General features: G+C 40.0%; 2 protein-coding genes and 1 long non-coding RNA gene across 7 annotated transcripts in view; all 3 read right to left on the minus strand.

Annotated features, from left to right (window-relative positions):
• The window catches only part of LOC132796301 (uncharacterized), a 65268-nt gene that overhangs the window by 24706 nt on the left and 17139 nt on the right, over window positions 1-23423 (minus strand). The window contains exon 1 of one of the 2 annotated variants that reach the window (XM_060807422.1): window positions 715-1610. The exons of the other annotated variant lie outside the window; for it this stretch is intronic. Coding sequence (XP_060663405.1) covers window positions 715-882 — 168 coding nt within the window. The 5' untranslated portion in view covers window positions 883-1610. Of the gene's footprint in view, window positions 1-714; window positions 1611-23423 lie in introns of those variants that run through there. 2 annotated transcript variants of the gene reach the window in all.
• On the minus strand, window positions 8563-11645 carry LOC132796811 (solute carrier family 53 member 1). 4 transcript variants are annotated; one of them, XM_060808120.1, is made up of 5 exons: window positions 11486-11645; window positions 10706-11429; window positions 9464-10174; window positions 9089-9399; window positions 8563-9037 (listed from the first exon to the last, which is right to left on the minus strand). In XM_060808120.1, exons 1-5 carry the CDS (start codon window positions 11552-11554, stop codon window positions 8846-8848), a joined length of 2007 nt encoding a protein of 668 aa, XP_060664103.1. In that variant the 5' UTR covers window positions 11555-11645; the 3' UTR covers window positions 8563-8845. The 4 variants fall into 4 exon arrangements, with proteins under 4 accessions (XP_060664103.1, XP_060664104.1, XP_060664105.1 ...); XM_060808121.1 differs by having other exon boundaries at window positions 8564-9032; window positions 9089-9389; window positions 11486-11644; XM_060808122.1 differs by having other exon boundaries at window positions 8564-9032; window positions 11486-11644.
• On the minus strand, window positions 14647-16881 carry LOC132796220 (uncharacterized). The gene is made up of 3 exons (XR_009633522.1): window positions 16741-16881; window positions 16567-16676; window positions 14647-16489 (listed from the first exon to the last, which is right to left on the minus strand). It is a non-coding gene; the product is annotated as an uncharacterized LOC132796220 (long non-coding RNA).

A 23423-nucleotide genomic window follows, 5' to 3' on the forward strand; every position in this document is an offset into this window, starting at 1 on the left:
TCTGGCTTCATTTCGGTTCTGTGGCTTCGTCAACTGCATCAGAATTTCGTTTGCTCTCTCGCTCCCTTCCCCACTCTTTCGCCTTTGGGCAGACCACGCAATGACAAACTTGTTGTTGCTGCTGCTCGTAAAAGTTGTAAGTAAAGCGCATAATTGTGACAGTTCATACGAATACACGTTTAAGTATAAGTGTGTGTGTGTGTGTGTGTGTGTGCGACTATTTGGGCAATGGGAAATGCTTTTTGGCTACTTTATGACTGACACTTTACATTTGGCGGGGGAAGTGCGGGGTACAGTTGAACTCATAAATCAGCAGCGAGCTTCGAGTCAAAACTAAGAAAATAAAAATGGCAATCTTAAGCTGCGAAAGCTTTCAAAGGAGCTTGAAGTGTAAATATGTGTCTTGTTGTGCATTGAATTTGATATTTTCAATGCCAATTATAAATCGAAAATAAATTGAAAATGTTGAAGTTAAAAGTTAAAGTTTAAAGCGCATTATGCACTATGTTATATACGTTGATGCTCATATTTTCAATGAAAATTTAAGCTCAATATTGTAGTTAAATAAAATAATTATGTATATTATAGAAATATGAAAGCAAACTAAATTGAAAATCAAGCATTCGACTCAAAATAAACTGAAATTCATATTTCATACTATTTTACTTTGCATAGAATCGAATTCGTTTTTTTTCTCGCCGTGCTTCTTCTTACCTTGCAGGTCTGAAAGAAGGCGCCAATGTTGTTCTTGTTGTTGTTGTAGACATTATCGCCAATTGTTGCTGGCGAATTCGACGATTGTCGCTGCAGTTGTTGTTGTTGTTGTTGGGCAGAGGCGAGTGGCGCATGCGGCGGCGCCGTTTTAATGGCCACCGTATCCATGTTAATCGAGTATTGATCTTCTTCTTGATATTGTTGTCTTCTTCTTCGCTTTTTTTTTGCTCAGCACATGTTCAGACAACGGGGGCGTGGCACGAGAGGGGGCAACTTGCTGCTTCCGATTCAGTCGGCGAACAATGCGAGCAAGCGACAAAGGAAGGAAGCGAGGGTTAAAGAAGACAACCCTTTGCAAACTTCCCTTCTTCTTCTTCTTCTTTTTCTTGGCGCAACTGTTGTTGTTGCTCTTCTTCTTATTTTCTTTAAAAGTTCTAGTTTCAGTTGTTTGGCGTACTTTTTGCACCTGTTTTGCAGAGTCTAGAAGAGTTCATCTCTCTTTTTGTTTTTGCGGACAGCGCAAACATTGTTACGTTTTTACACACACACACGCGCACACATACACATACACATGTATAGAGTGTCGAGTGCAGTCTTTAGTTTTCGTCTATTCAATTCCAAATTGCCACGCTTGCGATTTGTTTTTGCCTCACACACTTCACTTATAGTATTTATTGTCAGCAGTTTTCAGTTTTCGAATTCACTTGAAAAAAAAACATACACACATAATAAAAGGCACACAGCGCCAGCGCACGAACAACAAATCAAAGCGAACGTGTAAAACAAAAACAACAAACTGTGTTTGTTTGCCGCTGCGCGAGAGAGTGAGAGAGCGAATCAAATGTGTGTTGCGACTGCGCGACTGACAAACGTCCGTTGATCTTGAGAGCGTGCGCAATACTGCGGCTCACGAATTTCCCAGATGCGCGGTCGCTCAGGCGCACTATGCGAAGCTCACAAATTTCCCCTGCCAAAGCGGCAACAGTCTCCAAGAGAGAGCAATGTGTCCCTCCCAAAAGTACCTCAGTGAGTCTTTAGTACTTTTCCAAAGCAACGTGTGCACTGGCAAACTGTACCCACGTACATAATTTCCCTGGTTGTGGCCCAAGCTGTGAATGTCGACAATGTGTTGCATACTTTTAAGCTGATTAAAATATGGACAAGTTAGCGAGTCGAGAGCTAACTACAGAAAACTTGTATTATTATTATTATTAAAATTATTTCTGATTTGATTTATTGATTTGATTTTTAGCTAAAGTAAATAGTTATTAATTTATACTTCAATTCTTGAAAAGGTTACTAGCAAACACAGCAAGACAGCCATGAAAGTGTTTGACGAGCTCGGGATATTTTCAGCAAGAGAGAGAGAGCCAAAAAGGGAACTGTTGCTAATGGGAAATTATCTCTCAAGCTCTCGCAAAGTGTTCCCTGCCGCAAATGAACTTTTATGAGCGAACGAGTTGCCAACTTTGCTAAAAGTTCGAAAAACCAGAAATGTCTCAGCAGCGAGCTAACAGACGCTTCGCTGCCAGGCTGCCAAGCAAAACAAAATGGCGGCCATTGTGTGCTGTTAAGATCAACATAAGAAATAAGAAGAGAAAAGGTACGAAAACACGTTTACAGACCTAACGAGTTTTGTTGTCGTTGTCGTTCTTTTTGTTGTTGTTGTCTAGATGTTGCTGCTGCTGCTGGCTTTCAAAATCAACGTGCAACATAAGCCGAAAAAAGGTAGAAACTCGCGAGCAGCGAGAAAACGAACAAAATATTGTTATTGAGGTTGCGTCAGGGGGGAAATAGGGGAAGGGGAGGCAGCAAGCAAAGCAAAGCGAAGTCAAGCAAACAAGCTGCCAAACAGACAAACAAACAACGATTGAAGAGCAAGTGGGAAGTGGCAAGTGGGAAGGGGGAGGAGATGGAAGCTGGGGCTACTTTTGAGGTTCCCCAGCGCGTTCACGGCCAGATCTGATGTTGATGCTGCGACTAAGTTGCTCCTACGGCTGTTCAGAGACTTCGCTTTTTTGTGCCTTTTGTTTTGCTTTGTATTCTTTTTTGTGTTTTTTTTTTTCTGATTTTTTCGCTGTTTCTTTTTTCTGCTGTATTCATGCCACATTAGTTGGCTTGCCTCTTTGTTTTGGGGCCAACTCCTGGGCTCCGTTTGCCGTTCTTTATGTGCCACTTGGGGCAGTCAGGCGCAGCGTCCTCAAATTGCGCGCCAAAAACGCCAAAACCAAAGCCAAGCTGACTTGAGTTCAGCTCTGCAGTTAATCATTGCGCAAGGAAACACAAAAGAAAAAAAAAACGAAAGACTGTGGCAACAAACTTGCATCTCCTCTAGGCGAGCACGCACAGCAATCACAGCAATCACAGCGATCAACAGTAGCCAGCAAATCCGCTTAGGCAGCTCATCAACAGGCGACTCTCGACCCTGGCATTTTATCTCCCTCCCCTTTCTTCTCTCCCGTCTTCTTCTCTACTCTTTTCTTTGCTTCATTTTGCCCCCCTGCTGAGTGAAGTTGCTTTATGAAACATTTAGCATGACTACAATAAACACTCAGATTAATAACTGGCGAGAGATCTCGATGAGATTTCGAAACTCGATCGAAATCAGAAGAATATTTGCGTTGTGTCGCTGTTCTAGGAAATGCTTTGCCTGCTGCCTGTGCTTGCTTCCTGTGCCGCCCACATCCCGATGCGCGAAAGAGAGAGAGAGATTGAGATAGAGACCTATACTTACTATACAATGATATATGTATTCATGCGAGTCTAGCCAAATCTCGAGTTTGAGGTTCGAGAGTTTTGCAATCGCGACTGCCAATTCGTCTTGTTGTCAATTATCATAATTTGTTGCAGTTGCTATTGCTGTTGTTGTGTCGTGCCAACAATTTGTGTCAATTACATTGGCATTCTTTCGAGTTGCACAGTAACTGAGATAAACAGAAAGAGCGAGTGAGAGAGAGAGAGAATTTGCTAATTAAATTGCAATTCGTTCGTGGCAAGCGAACTGCACTTGTCGCTGTCATGCCACGCCCACTAGCCAGAGCCCAGTGCCAACGCCCTGCCCCCAAACTCTAGCTACAACTGCCACAGCAACACAGCTGCAACAATTTTGATATCGATTGCAGCGCAAATGTTGCAACACATCATTTGCAATTTTGCATGCCAAATCGCCGCCAAATTCGAAGCCTGTAATAAGCTTTTGGTTTTGCCATTGTTGCAGCTTGCAGCTTGTAGTGTGAAGTGGGCTGACCACGCCTACGAAATTGCTTAAACTTTCCTCTTTTTAAGCAGCGCTAATAGAAGGGTTTTCTAATAAAGTCAGCTTCAGTTATAACTACTGACAATACAATTTATATTAAAGAATAAAGTAGCAAATACAAAAATTGCACTTAATTGCCAACTCATTAATGCAAGCATCATTAGTGAAAAAAGGATTTTCCAATGCAGTAAGTTTTAGTTATCAACTAATGATAATGCATTTAAAGCAATTGCAAATTGTGATCAATAATAAAATATTGCACTTAATTGCCAACTCATTAATGCAAGCTTCATTTGTTGAAAAGGATTTTCCCATGAAGAACATATTAACTTTCAACTACTGATATTGCATGCATTCAAAGCAATTCCAATTTGTGATCATTAATAAAATATTGCACTTAATTGCAAACTCATTAATGCAAGCATCATATGGTAAACAAAGTTTTCCAATGCAGTAAGTTTAATTTCCATATATATAAATTATAAATAATGCATGAAATTAAAGCAATTGCAATTTGTGTTCATTAATTAAATAACAAATTTAAATATTGCACTTAATTGCCAACATTAGCTCAATAATTAGGCGCAATTGTGTGCTGATTCAACAGTTCAACTTCACATCTATTATGTACAATCAATAGCAAGATTTATTCAAAATATAACGAATGTCTTAAATCGATTAGGCCTGCATCAAAATGCAATTTATTTTAATTGCAAATAAACGAAAACAAAAAAAGCAGCTATCGATATTGAATGTAATTAAGTGGAAGAGGATTTTCAGCTGTTTTCAGCGGAATGACAGCAGCTGAAGAAGGAAGGGGGGAAAGGGGGAAAGATGCAGCAGGCAGGTGCCACTTGAGGCAGCCAATGGTCAAGCTCAAGCTGAAGCTCAATTGCAAGCTTAGAACTGTTGCAACAGACAGCACAATTTATGCGCACAAATTAACAGGAGAAACATGCAACTGATGGAGAAGAAGGGGAAGAGGAAGCAGAGAGGAGCGAGAGGCAATCAAATGACTGCCACATAAATTTATGAGCATCGCGTCTGCCGAATCTGTTGTTGGACTGTTGGAGCACTTGGAGCTGTCACTGAACGTGCGGGACACGGCGCGTGCTGCAACTTGAGGCAGCTGTGGCATCAACAACGAGTCGCCGTGGCAAGCGACTTCAGCCAGCTGGAGGAGCACAACGAGCTAAACATCATCAAAATTGATGGCGACCAGGAAAAGGAACGAAACTGGTTTACTTCTCTTTCACTTCACTTCCACACACACATACACACACACATACACACACACTTATGTTGCATGTTGTCAGTTGTTGTTGTGGATGTTGCAAGTTGCCTTCGAAGTCCTGGCTAAATTTAGCACGAGCTCAGCTCGCAGCTTGCAGCTCAAAAAAGGGCTTAAGCCAATGGCCAAGACGAGAGCTGCCATTGCCAACTACCAAAAATAGTTGTGGACTTTGAACACAATGCGAGCTTAGCTCATTGTTGTTGTTCTTTGTTTGTTTTGCGCGCCATTTTCCAGCTGCAACTGCAAACGAAGAACTCTTCTTCTGTCTCTCTCTCTCTCTCTCTCTCGACTTTACAACATCAGCAGAGGCAATCATGAAACATTTAAGTTGCTGAAACTTTCCACTTCCCTCAATCAGGAAACATTCAATTCCCTTATTTTTATGTCTAATTTAATTTCAAACAAAGTTACTTATAATTAAACCAGCTTGCAAAGAAGTAAAATATCTCATCAAAAAGATAATGCAAAAGTTTCGTAGTAAAGCATAACTTTCTAATCAAAAATTTAACTTTATCTAAAAATTTCATAATTGTTACTTGTCAATTAGAAATCAAGGAAGCTACAACTAATATATATCAAATTAATATACCAAAAAAAATATTAAAGTAGTAAAAAATTAAAATTTAGAAAGCAAAACAAAACTGATACTAAAGGTTAAAAATTAAAAGGTACTTCTTAATTAAAAATCAAGAAAGCTACAGCTATATATGTTAAGAGCAAAGCATAAGAATGTAAATTATTCACTAAAGTCGTGGGTGGCAAAGCTACAGATTTGCTTGATTGCAAGTGATGAGCTGTCAATCAGTCAGTCAGTCAATCAGACTTTGCCTTGAGACATTTAAACATTTCGTTAATAAACTGAATATTCACAAGCATCGATCAATGATCAGCGAGAGAGCTTCAATTATTCAAATCAGTCGAGAAATGTGTTAAGAAGTGATCAAGCGAGCATAAGCCTATCTCATTTAATTAAAATGCCCAAGCTTATAAATGGAATATATTTGGAGTGGATAGAAATCTCTCCATATTTAGTGCCTGAAAGTGGAAACTAGTCTAATCACATATTACGATCGAATTCGAATTCGATTCGATTCCAAACTTTTTCTCTTTTCGTTTCCCTGTGGACTTCTCTCTCTCTGGAATGGAACTTTGTTTGTTGGCTTGTTATCTTGTTCGCAATTGCTTCGTTTGCTTTGCTTTGCTTTGTTTGTTTGTCTTGCGCGTGCAGCGAAAACTGTACCAAGATCAACACCATTGACAGCAGGAGTGTGTGCAACACGTTGGGGCTGAGACTGAGAGCATATTGCACCCGCAGAGCAGTCAAGTGAGTTTAGCTTAGCTGCTCACTAGCTCAGTTAGTTAGTTGCTTAGTCAATTGATGCACAGCAGCAGCGCACTCCAGAGACAACGACAACAACGACAACATCGACAACGACAACAATTAACAACAGCAATCGAGGAGCAACTCTGCATCCTGTCCTCTCCTCATCCAAGCAAGAATCGCAGTTGTCATTATCGAGGCAACAACAATGATGGCAAATTTATGTTTGCCTCGTGCCCAAGTCATAAGAGGAAAAACCACTCGACGCTCAGATAACTTGCACCGCCAATTGACTAGGCCAGACTTCCCCCTCTCTTTCTCTTTCTCTGTCTCACTCTTATCGCCAGTGGAAAGTATGAACAGTCATCGTGCAATGACGCGACTTCTTGTCATCCTCTTGGCCAGACGCGTTTAAATGGCAGTTTATCAAAATGGAACAAAAAGAGAATGAAGAGAGAGAGAGAGAGAGGAGACAGATATATATATATATATATATATATATATATATATATATATATATATATATATAGAGAGAGACTTTGCTTGATTGACAGTTGAAAGGGCAGATAGAAAGACCAAAGCGAATGCAACTGAAATCGCATCTAAGCGACAACAGGATAACAAAAAAGTTGCTTATTTATGCGCTTCATAACACTTCAACTAAGTCATCGATACGCGCTACTCAACATTTAAGTTAAGCAATTAACAACACTTAAGTTGAGGAAGTATTGAAAAGAAGAGATAAGGATATCGATCAAACCATTTGTGAAATAGAATATGAAATACGAATACCCAACACAACAGTTAAGCAATCAATACGCACTACACAACACTTACGTTTAGAAAGTATCGAAAAATGAAATAAGGAAATCTAACGATGTTATAAGAAACATTTGTGAAACAGAACAAACTAATCAAAAGTGAAAGATTTAAATATAACGAAAATAAATAAATCTAACGATGTTATAAGAAACATTTGTGAAACAGAACAAACTAATCAAAGGTGAAAGATTGAAATATAACAAAAATTAATAAATGAATACTCAACACATAAGTTAGTCAATCATCACGCATTAAACAACACTTAAGATAAAGTATCGGAAAAAGGAAGGAAAATCAATAATCGATCAACGCTAGAAGCAACATTTGTCAAAAGAGGGGAAACTAATTGAATGTGTCAAACCTAAATATAACAAAATGAATAAGCACTACTCAACACTTAAGTTACGTAATAATTACGCACTTTACAACACTTAATATGAGGAAGTTTCTAAGGAAAGAAACAGAGAAATCGATTAATGTTATAAGAAACATTTGTGAAATGGGGCAAACTAATTAAATGTATAAATCCTAAATATTACGAAAATTAATAAGTGAATACACGAAAAATAAATAAATAAACTAATCAACACTTAAGTTAGGCAATCATTACGCAACACTTAAAATAAGGAAGCATCGAAACGAAGAAATAAGGAAATCAATAATCGATCGATGCCAGAACTTCTAGCCTAGAAGGAACATTTGAGAAACTTAAAGAAATCAATGAGGTATCAACCTTCTAGAAAGGCGATTAGCTGATCACAAGCGAACCTTAATCTAAGGCAAATGACGCAATCAGGCGGAATGCCGGTTATCTATAGTAAGAAAGAGTAAGGGGAGCTGTAAAGGATGCCAACTGATGCTGGCTAATCATGGAATGAGGCTGCATAAATTGACGAGAAATGAAGTCGAGTCACTGGCTGCATGCGTTTACTAATCGCTTCGCTAATTAAATAGCTTGGGTAATTAAAAGATCTCTCTCTTTCTGTCTATCTGTCTCTATCCCGGTCGATCGCCTGCAATGACAATTGTTATGCGAGGCACAGGCATCGCAAAACAAGGAACAGAGCAACAAGCTGCTGCTGCTTTTGGGTGCAGCTGCTGAACCGGTTTTGTGGCTTTTGTGGCGCGTGCCAAGTCGAGTTTGAGTTTGAGGCGAGTTTGAGTTTGAGTTCGAGTCGAGTTGTTCGCCTCCTGCTGCAGGTAAGCTCAGCTCTTTCCCTTGCGCTTGGCGTTCGTTTTATTTTTCTGCACAAATGAATTAATTAAAGAAGCGGCTTAAATGACAACACACAACGATGACGGAGGGCCATTAACATTAACGGGCAACTGGGCAATCAACAACAGGCAACAGGCAACAACAACAACTCACAAAAAGCAACAGATAAAACCTAAATGGCAGCTGATGTCTGATTACTCCTTGGCACGTGCTTCATCTTGACTAGAAGTATTGTTTGCCCAGTCTCTGGCGTTCATCTGGCCTCCGCTCTGGGTCCGTCATCATATGCTCCAGCATGCGTTCCTGCGTCGGATTGAGGGCAGCCAGGTGAATGTCTCGCGTGGCTCGAAAGTGTCCGCAGTTGTTCAGATGCTCGTTCTCCAGCCGAATGTAGTTCCAGATGAAGCGACTAAGCTGGCAGATGGGGAGATGAGTAACTCGAACTCGTCTTCGACTCAGACTCACCGCGTTATCTCCAGGATGCTGGCGCAAGTTTTGATATTGTAGGGCGTAATCAGCTTGTGGTAAAGCACAACGAACTCGATGACCCAGAAGAGACGCAGCACGAGATTCTCGAGGATGACAAAGTAGTAGAAGGACTGCGGATAGACGAGCTTCTCCCGGAGGAACAAATGCTCGCCCCGCCAGATCTGAAAGATGCCAAAGTCCTTGAACACATCCCACAGATAGCTGTACACGCTCGACACGATGTAGCTGGTGATGAAGAACCACGTGTAGGGATTGTAAAACGTATTCGCATAGCCATCTGCAAGAGACTGCCGGAGAGTGAGGAGAGCAATGGAGGAGTGGATGAGGAGCACGGAGTCGGGCAGTGCCTACCATCGGTGCGTCCGCGCATCGTCGAGAAGAAGACCACAAAGAACGTGGTCGAGTATTTGCCTGCATTCAGTAGATAGCTCAGCGACTTCGATCCGCTGTCCGAGAAGCGACGCAGACACTGCGCAAAGCGGAACCAGGCGGGCAGACAGCGGGAGATCGGCACAAACATGTCTTCATCGAAGCAGGAGTTCACGTTACTGTAGCGCAGCCAGCAGACAGCATAGAAGCGCACAATGTAGTAATAGTCGGCCATGCACGTGACCAGCGAGTTCATCTGATCCCCCATCCAGAAGTCAGCGAATCCCACGTAGTGCAGCGGAGCGGTGATCACGCGACCCACAAGGCGCATCGTCCACCAGCGGGCGGGCCAGTTCATGATCGGCAGCGGATTGATCAACAGCGTGATCATGATCAGTGTGAGTGCCAGCGGGAAGACAAACGGATCCGTCACGTTGATCAGATCGTGGAAGAGGAAGCCGAGCATCGAGAGTGTCCACAGCATGCCGAAGGTGCAGGCGATCTCCAGAAACGTCGCCGGTTGCAGATGGCTGCGCGGATCGATCTCGAAGATGAGCACATGATTGACGCCAGCTCGCTGCCAGCCGGCCACGTTGGCGGCCATGAAGAAGTTGAAAATCACCCAGGTGAAGGGGCCGCGATAGAGGCGCATGAAAGCCTCGATGTTGTCCGTGATCGGTGGCCTGCGGAGATCTATTCGAGGGGGGGGAGGGAGCATTTATCGATAGTAACTGACGTTTGCGATAGTCATCGATAGTAGTAGTAGAGTGATTACACACTTCCAGCAATTATCAATACTAGATGAGAGTGATTAGTCTCCAGCAGTAGTCTTAGCTAAGTAATAAAGTTACTATTGATCGTAGCAGTTGTCATTCTTCGTCACTTTAAGTTGGTATCGATAGTATTCATTGGTCAATCTCTTGCGCTAATAATCGATAGTAGTAATCGATTGTAGCAGCTGTGAGTAATCGGTCACTTGAAGAAGTCATCGATAGTAGCTAGGTCACTTGTATTAATTATCGATAGTAGTTGATGGTAGATCGATAATCAGTTATAATTGACTAGTCATTATCATAACGAGACTGCAGTAATAATCATTGAAGCAGCTGTCATTACTTAGTCTGTAGCTGTGATAACTTTCCATAACAAGAACATCGTTGTGTTCAACTAATACTATCGATAACTGATGGCAATACTATCGATAAACTATTGTTTTACACTCACAGCTGAACAACGCCGCCAGCGCTAGCATGATGAACATGCCCAAAGCGAGACCAGCCCGAAAAACCATTGGAGGCGGCGTCGGTTCACCGAGTGGCGGCACTCGGAGCTTTGTCATCGCTTTGGCCCGATCTCCGGCAGCCAGATAGTGCGTGTAGAGCTCCTCCACCTCGATGGTCATCTGCTGCAGTGGCCGACGATCGACGAAGGCAATGTAGGTGAGATGTCGCTCCAGCCAGAGGGCGCCATGATTGGACTTCAAATACTTGTCGTACTTCTTGCAGATCTTTCGGAATCCCGTCTCGTTGAGCGACTGAAAGTTCTGGAGCAGCACCAGCGTCAAGTAGAACTCGGTGTACGCACTGCGCAGCTGCCGCTGTGTCATCAGCTTGCGATTGCTCGACGTGCTCGGCATGCTGACCACCGACGCCCTCGGCGATGGCAACTGCGAGTGACTCCGACTCTGATTCTGACTACGAGTATGGGAACGAGACACATGACCTGTGGCATGTGCTGTGGCCAGCAGCTGCAGCTTGAGTGTACCATGCTTGCGCCTCGCCTCGGCCATCTTCTCCAGAAAGAAGTTGTTAACGCGTGTCAACTCGTGGTGGCACTCGGCAAAGAAATGCTCCTCAAAGCTTGCATAATATTCCAGAAACTGGTCCGGCGTTGTCTCACTTTCCGTTGGAGCTCCATCCACGCCCCGCCTTATGAGTGTCTTTAAATCCTAAAGGGAGCGTTGAGGGTGTTGTTCAAAGTAGAGAGAAAGAGGAAACTGCTTACCGTATATCGCATATACTGCTGTCGCCATTCGATGGTGAGATGCGTCTCAAAGGTCTTGCCAAATTTCATCTTTGGCCCGCGAGCGGAGCCCTTTTTGTTGGGGCAGAGCTAGCTAGCTGCTAAGTTCAGCGTCTCGACAGATTCAATAAATTCTGACATCTTTCTCAAGCACAATTCGAAGTCAAATAAGTGAGAAAAGCTACAGTGGAGTGTGATTGACAATAAGACACCCGCTGGCTATTTTAATAATGCAATGCGGTGTTACCGTAGAATTATACCAAATTAATCAACCAAAAAAATACTAAAGTTTACCAAACACTACACACACATTCATTCAAAATATTCCATAGAGTATTATTTATAACAAATTGAGATACAAAAATATACTAAAGTTTATCAAATTTCTAAATAATATACACTGATATACAACATATGCGCTCAAAATATACCATAAAGTACAAAATATACCAAATAAGCAATTGTTGCACACATTTTCTGTACACTCAAGCTTACAATATCGTTTTATCTTGTAGTTGAAGAGTATAAATAAAGTAGCACAGTAGAATATAGATTTTAGCATAGAATTAATCAATTAATACTTTTGAATCACTCTTGAAAAGCAAAAGGAAGAATTGCTATTAGTCAGTCTGATTGAGTTCTAAATATCATTTGTGTCAACAAAATAAATGACGAAAGAACTTCAAAAACAAATACACTTTTAAGAAGAGTTAATACTTCAATAGTGTAAATCAATAAGTGGAAGAGAAAACTAATCTTCTCAAAGTAGCTTCTCAAATTACCGAGAGACATTCAAGTGAATATTATTTTAAATATGTGCTTATAATTTACAATTAAGAGTGAAGAACTCAACAGACTTTAACTACAATCCTGCGAGTACAATTTCTGCATTGTGTAAACAAAGCTCAACAGTGGAACAGTCTCATAATCTGAGTCTCTCGGGTCGCGAATTTCGCGAGTTTTATTAATTTAAGCTGGAAAGTCAGAGTCTAATCACTGGCATCTTGTTGTGAGTCACAGTCGAAGATAGAAAAGGGGTCTGAGATGTAGATGAAGTCAACGAGAGAAGAGAAGTGTTCGGAGGGAGGTGATGACCCTTGTGTCTTCGTCTTCGCTGCGGTTCACACGCCCGCAAATTACTTTACCAGAACGGCACAAACTTTACTTATTGTCTTCTCCTCTCCCTCTCTCCCCTCGCCCTCTGTTTTTTTTTGGCAAGCGACTTCCTGTCTGGGACGCAAGTGAGTCATTTGCCTTTTTAGCGAGTACTTCGACTTCCTTTTTTCCATTCTTGTCGCATTTTCCTCACTTCTTTTGGCATTTTTTCTGCGGCTCGTTGACTTGGCCAAATTAATGCCAGGCATCGCTGGCTGCAAAGCAAACAGCAACAACAACAACGACAACAACAACTACGAAGACAGCAAATAACTAAGAGCCAACAACAGTTACGACAACAATTGCCGTTAATGCACTCGTTATTGTCACTTACGTTAGCTAATCAAATGAAATCAGCTTGCTTTAATTTAATCACACTGCAAGTCGATGGCCTTAGCAGCCATTTAACATTGCTCACATGGTAAATAATACTAATATATTATAGTATGGTCCATAAATAAATAATGTTGTGTGAATGAGGGGCAGATAATGATAGCGATTCTCCTTTGACCTGCGATTAAGTCTTTAACTTTCAAAGGCAACTCTTTCAGCCTTTTGGAGAGCAATTCTAAGATGCAAATAATAATCAATAATTTGAGAAACGGATGCAACACAACCTCCATTTACACTTTGTAGAAAAACCTAAACGTGGATCATATCTATGATATTCGTCTAAAATTTAAGAGCATTAAGGTTTCTGAGCTTGGTTGCCAGATAACATATAATATATGTAGTTATTATTGTATGTACAAAAAATCACCGCTTCAAAATAAATGTGTTCAGCACAATTTGAACTAAGCGTTTTTACACAGAATAAAAGTTGGAAGTGCTTAATTGAATTGTGTAACTTTGTGTAGACTCGACAGATAGTAGAAAAGCGAGACTACGAAATAGAAATATGCAAAATCAAGTTGTGCTAAACAGGAAGAACATTCCAAGCATTGTCTGTAGTAAAAAACATATCTGATGACATTTGGAGGGCGTGAATAACAGTAATGCTTAATGCTTAAGGTTTGTGTGTTATCATTTGGAACTGGCAGAAAGAGAGAAAGAGAATTGAAATTGAAGTTGAGAATCGGAATTCCAGAATCGGAGGGGAGGCACTTCTAAGGCTGCCTGCCAATGATGATGATAATTCTGATGATGATGATGATGATGATCAGCCGCCTACGACAAAAGTGCCGCTAGAAATGGCAGCAGAGCAAACCACAGACGGAGAGAAGGCGTGAAAGGTTCTCAAGCATCTTCCACTTCCATCTGTTGTTGTTGTTATTGGTGTCATTGTCTTGCGATCGCATTACACGAGAGATAGAAGATGGGAGATGAAAGATGTCAGAAACTCAGAATAGAAACCGAAACAGAAATAGAATTAGAGGCAGAACAACGATGAAACATCGTTTTTGCTTGTTCACAAATAGCAACAGCTTTGGGTAAAAATTGCAAAAAGAAACAAGCTCGACTATGAGATATCCTATGATCACACATTATCACAAATTGTCAACGGAAATTTAAAATGAAATGTACGAATTCTCAGTGAATTACAAATTAAAAATTATAATAGTATTCTTGTCTTTTACCCTCTACATCCAATGTTTATTTTTGGATTTAAATTCAATCTAAAATTTAAGTATTTCAGTGTAAGAATAATTACAAATTTGAAAATGAAATGGAATTCCAACACATTCCCTCATCATTCAATCTAAATTTTAGGTATTTTCAGTAATTGTAAAATTGAAAATAATAAAATATAATATGTATACATTTGGATTTGAATTCAATCTAAATTTAAAATTAAAATTCTGAGTAGTAAAAAAATTGAAAATAATAAAATATAATTCTTATCTATTCCTTTTTTTAGTTAATAATTTAGTTTAACTTTAAATTCAATCCAAATTTTTTAATTTAAAATTGCTCTACTTCGAGGTTTAATAGGAATTCTCAATAATTAAAAAAATTAAAATAATAAAATAGAAATCTTATACATCGCTTTAAATTCACTTCAGATTTCATGCTATACTTTGCAGTGCAATATACCCTCTCTCCCTACTGAACTACAGGGTATGTTGTTGTTGTTTTTACTTATTGCTCTGCTTGTAGTATTATTCCAGTTGTTTGGCGCGTGCTCGTCGCACAACATTTGGGAATTTGTGGCATGACTTTTGATTGGAATCGTAAACGTCTTTGTGTGGTAATTTATTACGAATTTGATGCTAGGCTTTAGACTTTTGGCTGCTGGCTGCTGGCAACGCGGCGCATAACGAACGATTAATGTTTCATTGTTTCTCATTGTGACGGATCGCAGAATTAATTAACGAAGCGATCAATCGATCGATCGATCGTATGACCTGTATCTCCGAGGCATGACGACGATGGGGACGATGATCTTGCTGAAGCCAAAGCTGATGACGATGAGATTTTCCCTGCGAATCAATGGAATCTTTCTCGAGGCAATAGACAAGAGATAGATAGAGAGAGCGAGAGAAAGAGAGAGAGAGAGACAAGCCTAGGCGCGGAGGTGAAATCAATTAGCTTCAAGTGTTGCCACGTCGATTTCATAGCGTTTTAACATTTAATCATATTTAGATTCGGGTCAAAAGGTTCCGCCCCTTTTATCTTTTCTCTGTGCCTCTTTACGAATTTAGTATTTTGTGTATTGCCAGCATAAACACATTCATTAGACACCACGGACGGGGGCAATTAAACGGGACCCCACAAAGCGTGTTTTGCCTCGCGGCCAATTCGAATACCAGAAATTCAATTCTTCTGGAGAATGTTGAGAAGAGAAAGAAGAGAGAGAGAAGCTCAAACACTTTCGGTGGGAAAACAAAAAGGGAATTGAGAGTTGAGTTGTGAGTTTATCACAAAAGAGGAAGCATTTCCCTTTCACACCTAATTCACTAATCACAGGAAGAATTCAATCGCTTGCATCTGCAGGGTCAATTGGCCAATTGATTGGCAAAACGGAAGTAAATGCGTGGAGAGTGAAGAGTGAAGAGAGATGACGAGAGAGGCGCCACATCCGACTTGCCACCCAGAGTTGGCTGAGTTGCAGTTGCACTTCCGTCTTGCTGCAAACATCCTCACAAACATTGATATCGATATCGATGTCGAGTATTCTAAGCAGACTTCTTGCCTCTCTTCCTCTCGTCTCTCTCCCTTCACTTGGCTCTGCAACTTGTGCAACTTCCGTGCAACGCGCGTTGCACTTGCTCCACTTGTTGCAAATTGCAACAGTAGCAACAACTCCAACAGCAGCGGTAACTGCAAATTACGGCATCAGTATCTATAATTACAAATGTCAGCTTCAACTTGGCTCTGAGACTCTTAAGACTTGGCAATTGGTCTGGCATGCGTAATTGGCTAATTGAAATGAACGATTGACTGATTGGAGAATTGAGGGATTGCCACATCCGATGCAACGCAGCGCAGCGCAGTGCAGCAAACAAACAAAACCAATCGCTCATTAATCATTTAATCATTTCCCAGAGCCAGCAGCAGCAACATTGAAGGTGCCATCCATCTCCATCTCCATCTCCCTCTCGATTTCCATTCCCATCTCCTCCATTTTCTTCTCCATCTTCGCTTTTGTAGTCGTATTTCATAAGCGTCTTATGTTGATTCCTTCGAGGGTGGTCTGCCCCCCTCCCAGCCACTGCCCCTTCTCTCTCTCTCCGCTGACCTCTGTCATTTGACCCCTTCCGCTATGCGTGGGCGGACCACACAGAATGCTGAGAGCTGAGCAGCAAGTGCTCCAAAGCCACACATTAACTTCTCTCAATAGCACAATTTTAATCGCACATTTCTCAAATCTAAATCAAGGGAAACCCTTTACTATCAAATGAAAAACATTAGTTCTTAAATGCACAAATTTGTTTCTTGAAATCGCAAGTATCACAAATAACACTCACAAAGAAGAAAATAGATTCCAGCCAAGTCTTCATAAAAGTAAAGTAGCTGATTCATTTGTTACAACATAGAGAGTTTGAAAAAAACTGATTTAAGCTTTAAAAAGAACAATCTGAAATAATGATTTTTATGATAAATTTTACACAAAATTTTGCCAATGACTTTTTTGCTCTTACTTAAAAAAGCAAAGTACTTCAGGTCAAAGCTGCGACTGCAATATTGAATAGATTTTGATATTCGATTACCTGAAAATTAGTGGAATAAAAGACAGCCACTAACTAAATGTCAATTAAAATTTAGGTGTCTACAATTTGTAGAATGTGTTAACAAAAGACGCTATTCGAAAAGATTTTCACTCAAAATCAAGTCTCGAATCTCGTTAACATCGCCGCCTGCTTCGATGCGAAAATTGGCGCATCTGAAGCTGAAGCTGAAACTGATGCTGATTATGATTAGCAAGCGAAATAATGCGACAAATTGTTGAATTTGGAAGCGGGAAGCGGGAAAACGGGAGCAGGAAATGTTCATTCTTGGGTTGCGGCAATTACATGAAAATCAAAACGTAAAAAATGTCGAGGAAAAAGGGAGAAGAAGTAGTGAGGAGAATTTGAAATGTTGCTTTCACCTTAATGCTCGAGTTTTGATGGTCTGACATCGAGGCGAGTTTTCTTTTGTTGGCCACGCGGAAATGCTTGTAAATGGAAATGCCATGTAAGCAGCGCGAGCTAATTGATAAAATGATCCAGCAACACACACAATTGAGACAACAAACAGCAGACGGCAGACGGCAGACAACGGAAGTCCCGAGTTCTGATTTGAATTTTGATTTCGTTTCGAAACTCGATGTTTTTTCGATGGCTCAATTAGCAGAGAATCGGAATCGGAGCAAAGCGAAGGCAGCGAGTGACATAAAGGCGACAAATCACTTTTGAATAGGAAGTCCTCATTTGGAATAACTGGAGTGGGAGCAAACAGAAAAGGAGCAGCCACAGAAGGTCTTTAAACACGTGTTCCTCAATGAGTAAGACAGCTACAGTCGAGTGGACTCGACTGTGAGATACCCGCTACCCATTTTCAATAACAGCATATTATAAAAATAAATCGAATTGAAATACGGACAAAATACTAACATATACCGAACACTGTATTTGGTATTTCTATCTAGTAGAACATTTAATCTATATCATAGAGTACAAAATATACCAGATTTGCAGAATTCTGAAAATAATACTGAATATTCGTCGAATATTGAAAAAATGCTGAAATATGGCGAAGGCTGCATTTGGAATAACGAATCTAGTAGTAACATATACCATAAAGTACAAAATATACCTGATTTGGAGAATACGGAAAAAGTACTGAAATATATCAAAGGCTATATTTGGTATATCAATGCATACAAAATATGCCAGATTCGCAGAATGTTGAAAAAATACAAAAATATACTAAATGCTGCATTTGGTATATTCAAATAGTACTTAATTTAAAATATCGTAGAATACTGAAAAAGTACTGAAATTTGCCAAATACTGTATTTAAAATATATCATAGAGCACAAATTATACCATATTGTTAGATCAGATCACTTTTTTGCATTTTCTACCTCTACATTTCCTGCAGCCACAAACTTGTAATACCCTTCTACCCTATGAGTACCGGGTACAAAAAAAGAACAGCCTGCTGAGTTAATTGATATGAAACCAGCTCGTTTCAATCCCTTTTGCACAATGTGAAACTCTAATTGCAGTTTACGATCACAGAACTAGATGCATTCCAAGCATTAATTAATAATTCATATTTTAATTTGCACTTTCTTTCCCAGGGATTTTATTAGACAACTCAGTTGAGAAGTGCAGCTAATTATCCATATACAAAGTTCGCTTTTATTGGGCGTTAACTAAGCCCCGCTTAATAGACAGTTTAAGAGCTTGAAATATTCATTCTTGCGACTGCTTTCACGACTTTCACGACTAATTAAAACATTAATTGAAAATGCGTCGAGTCTCAATTTGGAGACGAACAGCAACAGAAACAACAAAGCAACAACAACAAGACTTTCCATTGCCACAAAAGTGGCCCTAGCGCAAGCCCTAACAGCGGTCACAAAACAAAAGACTTAAGACACGAACTTCCACTTGTTGAAGCGAGAGTGAGCGAAAGAGAAAGAGAGAGAGAGAGAGAGAGAGAGAGAAATGGTAACAGTTTTAAAGGTTCATTGAACATTGGACAACTGCGGACAACTTTCGAATAGTCAAGTTGTATTTCAGTTGTTGTTGTTGTTGTTTTTGGGTGCTACAATTACATCTAAAAAAGTTGTCGAAGTTTTGCTGCGACGCGCATACGAAATGCATCACACTCCCGTCCAGATTTTGGCCATGAAAACTGACCGTCACGAAGACGAAGACGAAGAAGAAGATGTCGACGATGACGATGACGATGTCTGTTCTTAAACTTGTTGAACAAAAATAAATTACTGTCTGCGCACAGAGGGAAAAGCAGAAAAACACATCAAACTGAAAACGATGCATAAATTTACATAAGTTACTTCAGCTATCTATGTGTGTGTGTGTTGATTAAACATGCATTTGTTAAATTAAGCATGTCCACGCCAAGACTTCAAAACTGCGCAACCCCCAAAGTGGAAAAGTGGAAAAGAACCTTCCAAGACAGGAAGAACGAAATTGAGGCGCAGGAGTCTCCCTCTCTCTCTCTCTCTCTCTCTCTCTCTTCCTCTTCCTCTTTCTCTCTCTCTCACTTTCTGCTGCCAAGCGAAGAACAATTGCAACTTCTTCCCAGGCGGCGCCGTCAGCCGTAACCAAAAGCCAGCGCAGTCGCCGTTGAAGTCGTCTTCCTCTTGCGCCTTACAAAGTCAACAAGACTTCGCCTTAATTTGGAGAATCTTTACTTGACATTTGTCAGCAATTCTATCAACTATACATGTATCCATATATATTAATATACCGAAAATATACTAAAATAAATCGAAATGTATATTAAGATACCGACATATATTAATATTCCGACAAATACTACCAAAACGCACTAAAATATACCGACAAATATATTAATATACCAAAAATAATATAATATACTAAAATTTGTCGCAAGCAGTATTTGGTATATCGATGTATAAAACTAGCTATAAAGAACTATAAAAATCGAAATACCAAAAAATATTATATACTAAAATGTATTGAAATATATACATATATTAATATACCGAATAAATACTAAATTATACCGCAGGCAATCTTTGGTAAGTCAAGGAGTATATATATATATATATATCGATATACCAAATACTGGTATATTTGTAGTATTTTTTGGTATATTCATTTTTAAGGAACCGTCTTAATTTTCAGCTCATTTGCAACTTCTGCTTTTTATACTGTGATATACCGAATACTGTCGTCAATATATTTTAGTATTTTTTCGGTATATTATTTTTTAAAATTAAAAACAGTCTCAATTGCCAATTTGCGTAAGATCAAGTTGCATGCAGCAACGATATCAAGCTCATATTAGCTGGCAGTCAAGCAGCAACTTAACTATGGCAAAATGGTTAACTGCAGCGAGTTGTTCTCGACATTTCTTGGTTTCTCGCTTATCGTGTGAACTAATCTAACCCCAGAGAGCCAGACACCAAACTGAAGCAACTAATATAGATGCAGTTAAAGATACAGATACATTTACAGATACAGAGACAGACACAGATTGAGCTGCGATAGCCGCAGCCAAAGCTGTGAAATGATGTGCGAGTCTCTATGAGCATAATAAACTGCACTTCTCCACCTCTTGAAATTGAAGCCTAAGAAAATGTTTATTGTTGTTGCTACTTTATTACACCAGCAGCTAAGAAAGAAGTTGTTCAAGGGTCTCGCAAGCGTCGCAGTTGACTGCTCTGAGACGTTGAGACGTTGAGAGACGACGATGGCAAAAGAAACACATTAAAAGCATATCAAGTGAAATCATCACGAGTGTTCTCAGCGCCTGCCACTCGCAGGTTGCAAGTGGCAAGTTGCAAGTTGCAAGTCGCCAGTTACCAGTTACCAGTTACAAGTTACCGGTTACCGGTTGCAATAACTGCAGCGGAAGCGACTGCTCCCAAAAACTAGTGCCGGACACTCTAGATACCCTGTAGCAGCAGCTCTTGCGTGGGGTATGCGCAGTGAAGAGGCGGATGACAGATTGAATATTGTATTCCACGGTGTGTAAATTATTGAATATTTTAAATGAAATAGAAACTCAATTCATTCGTTCAATTTGATTCTTCTTTTTAATGTATACACCTTTTGCATAGAGTTTTAAGAGATTGTTTCTTTAAATGCATTCATCTTCATTAGAGTGTTGGAAGTTTTGTTCTTTAATTTATTCATCTTTTGTTTAGTTTGCAATGAAAAAGTTCTTCAGCGAAATTCTTAATTTTTGTGTCACTTTTTAATCATAACAAATCTAGTATTCAATTTTAAACATAAGCACTAAACTAGTTCTTGCTCTTACCCAGTTTATTGTGTGTGAAAATTGTGATAGAAACTCTTCAAAACTCTTTAGATTTAATAACTTTTCTTAGCCATGAATTTTTTGTAGCTTTTGGACAATTCCAGGGCAGCTGCTAGTCGAGCATTTGCATATGGTAGTGAAGCGAAGGCAGGCAACGAACCCTTCAGCGAAGAACGTCTTCAACACTTTCGTTGGGGCTTCAAATTTGTGTCATGTCAACAAACAATCAATGACAACAAACCTCACTGACAACAGCCACAACAACAACAACAACAAAAGCAACAATGATGCTGTGCCTGCAGTTGGGAAGTTTGAGACTTTAGGCTTGGCACACGCTGCAACAAAAGCAATGACAACAACAACAATCACATCTCCATCTTGGTCTATTTGAGTCTGCAACTTGGCCACATTTGATTGCCATTGTTTGCCGCATTTATTGTTGTTGCTGTGTGTGGCAACAACCAAAGCTGAGGGGCGTGTCACCAACAACAGCAACAACAACAACAACAACAATAGCAACAACTTGTGCGCAATTAGCTGGATGTTATGTTAGTGTTTTTTTTTTTCCATACATTTGGCCACACCTCGAAAGTTCAGTCGATCAACTTGTTCCCCTCCTTTTCAAGTAAATGCAGCTCTTCCCTTCCCCCCGCAGCAAAAAGAGCTACTAGGCGTGTGCTTAGGCGCCAATTTAATGGCCAAAGTTAGGCTTAAACTTCACTCTACACTCGATACTTGATACTCCACATGGGGAATGGATCGTGATTTACCAGAAGCTCAACCCTGAACCAATTTTTATGGCTCCACCGAAAGTGAGTCAGCGTCTGATTATCGCCCGATTCTGATTGTGGCCACTAAAAACTCGACGATCGATAAATCAAGCAAATCACAAATCACAGTTCGAAAATGCGATTTATCAGCAACAATTGTGCTTCACATTTAATACTATACTGATTAAGATGTGAAAGAATAATGGAAATAATTCACAGAAAGAATTTTTCAATAAAAACCAAACGAATTATGATTAAATTGAAACAAAAAAAAAACCCCTTGTTATAAAACATTAATGAAGAAAGCATTTAAAAAAAAAAAGCTTACATTGTCAACCACAAGCAAGAGTAATAATAAGAGCAATAATTCTTTAGCAAAATAATCTTAATCTTTACACATTTTAATCTTTAAAATCGTGACTGATGCCTGCTGATTTGGTCTTAGATCAGAAGCCTTTGACTAGCAACGCACACATACACACTAACACATACACATCGATGCTAGGTTAACTTTGTAAAGCCCACCTGCCTGACCACGCCCACTTAGCAAGTCCGCCTTGCCTAATATTTTAGTCCGCCGCCTAGTTAAGCAGGCAGATTTAATTTGGCAGAAATTCATAAAACTTTTTGGCATCGACTTTTTCACACTGAATTGATTAGCTGCATTGCATTGAGGTTGTGCACAACTGTTGAGAAAGAACTGCTCAACTGTTGAACTAACAATCTGCGACTTCTTTGTGAAGCCCCCTTGCCTGACCACGCCCACTCAGCACATCCGCCCACTCTAATATCTCGGTCCGAAGCCTAGTCAAATAGTCACACAATTTTTTGGCAGAGATATATTAATATTTTGGGCATGCGATTTTTTCACTCGATCAGTTGAAATGCCTTTAAAACACAGGCACAACTGTTGAGCAATTGTTGACTAGAAGCTCAACTGTTGAATAATAGTAGCATCTATTCATTAGAAGCACGCACCTTCACACACACATGCACTTTTAAGCTGGGTAATCTTTGTGTAGCTCTTCTGCCTGACCACGCCCACTAAACTGGTCCGCCCCCTGCATTACCTTGGTCCGACGCCTAGTCAAGAAGACACACAAAATTTGAAAGCCATAACTTAAAATTTTTGGCACATCACTTTTTGAGCCTTCAAATATCACTTGCAATGCCCTAACAACTGTTGAGTAACAGTTGAGAAGCTAAACTATTGAATACCAATTCATAAGAAGCACACACACACAAACACACCACACACTTCGAAGCTGTGAATTCTTAGCAAAACTATCCTGACTGACCACGCCCACTTAGCAGGTCCGCCCACTCTAATGTCTCGATCCGCCGCCTAGCTTGAAAAATTCAAATGCATTTCGCACGCATTTTGACAAATTTTTGGCAAACTTATTTTCGACATGAAAGTTCTGCACTCAACTGTTGAGTAGCTGTTGTGTAACACATGCATTTCTATGCTAGGAATACATTGTTGAGCTCTTCTGTCTGACCATGCCCACTTAAGAGGTCCGCCCTCTTTCATAGTCACACACACACTTGACACAAATAGAGTCAAATTTTTGGCAATCACTTGTTTC

The sequence above is a fragment of the Drosophila nasuta genome, chromosome X (genome assembly GCF_023558535.2).
Source record: "Drosophila nasuta strain 15112-1781.00 chromosome X, ASM2355853v1, whole genome shotgun sequence".
Classification (NCBI taxonomy): domain Eukaryota; kingdom Metazoa; phylum Arthropoda; class Insecta; order Diptera; family Drosophilidae; genus Drosophila; species Drosophila nasuta.

What these genes read in the sequence shown, in the direction of transcription:
- LOC132796811 (XM_060808120.1), bottom strand. Translation starts at nt 11,554, where the DNA reads ATGAAATTTGGCAAGACCTTTGAGACGCATCTCACCATCGAATGGCGA. An exon ending in AGCAGTATATGCGATATACG is followed by an intron (nt 11,430 to 11,485) that starts GTAAGCAGTTTC and finishes CGCTCCCTTTAG; the next exon opens with GATTTAAAGACACTCATAAG. An exon ending in GCTGGCGGCGTTGTTCAGCT is followed by an intron (nt 10,175 to 10,705) that starts GTGAGTGTAAAA and finishes CCCCTCGAATAG; the next exon opens with ATCTCCGCAGGCCACCGATC.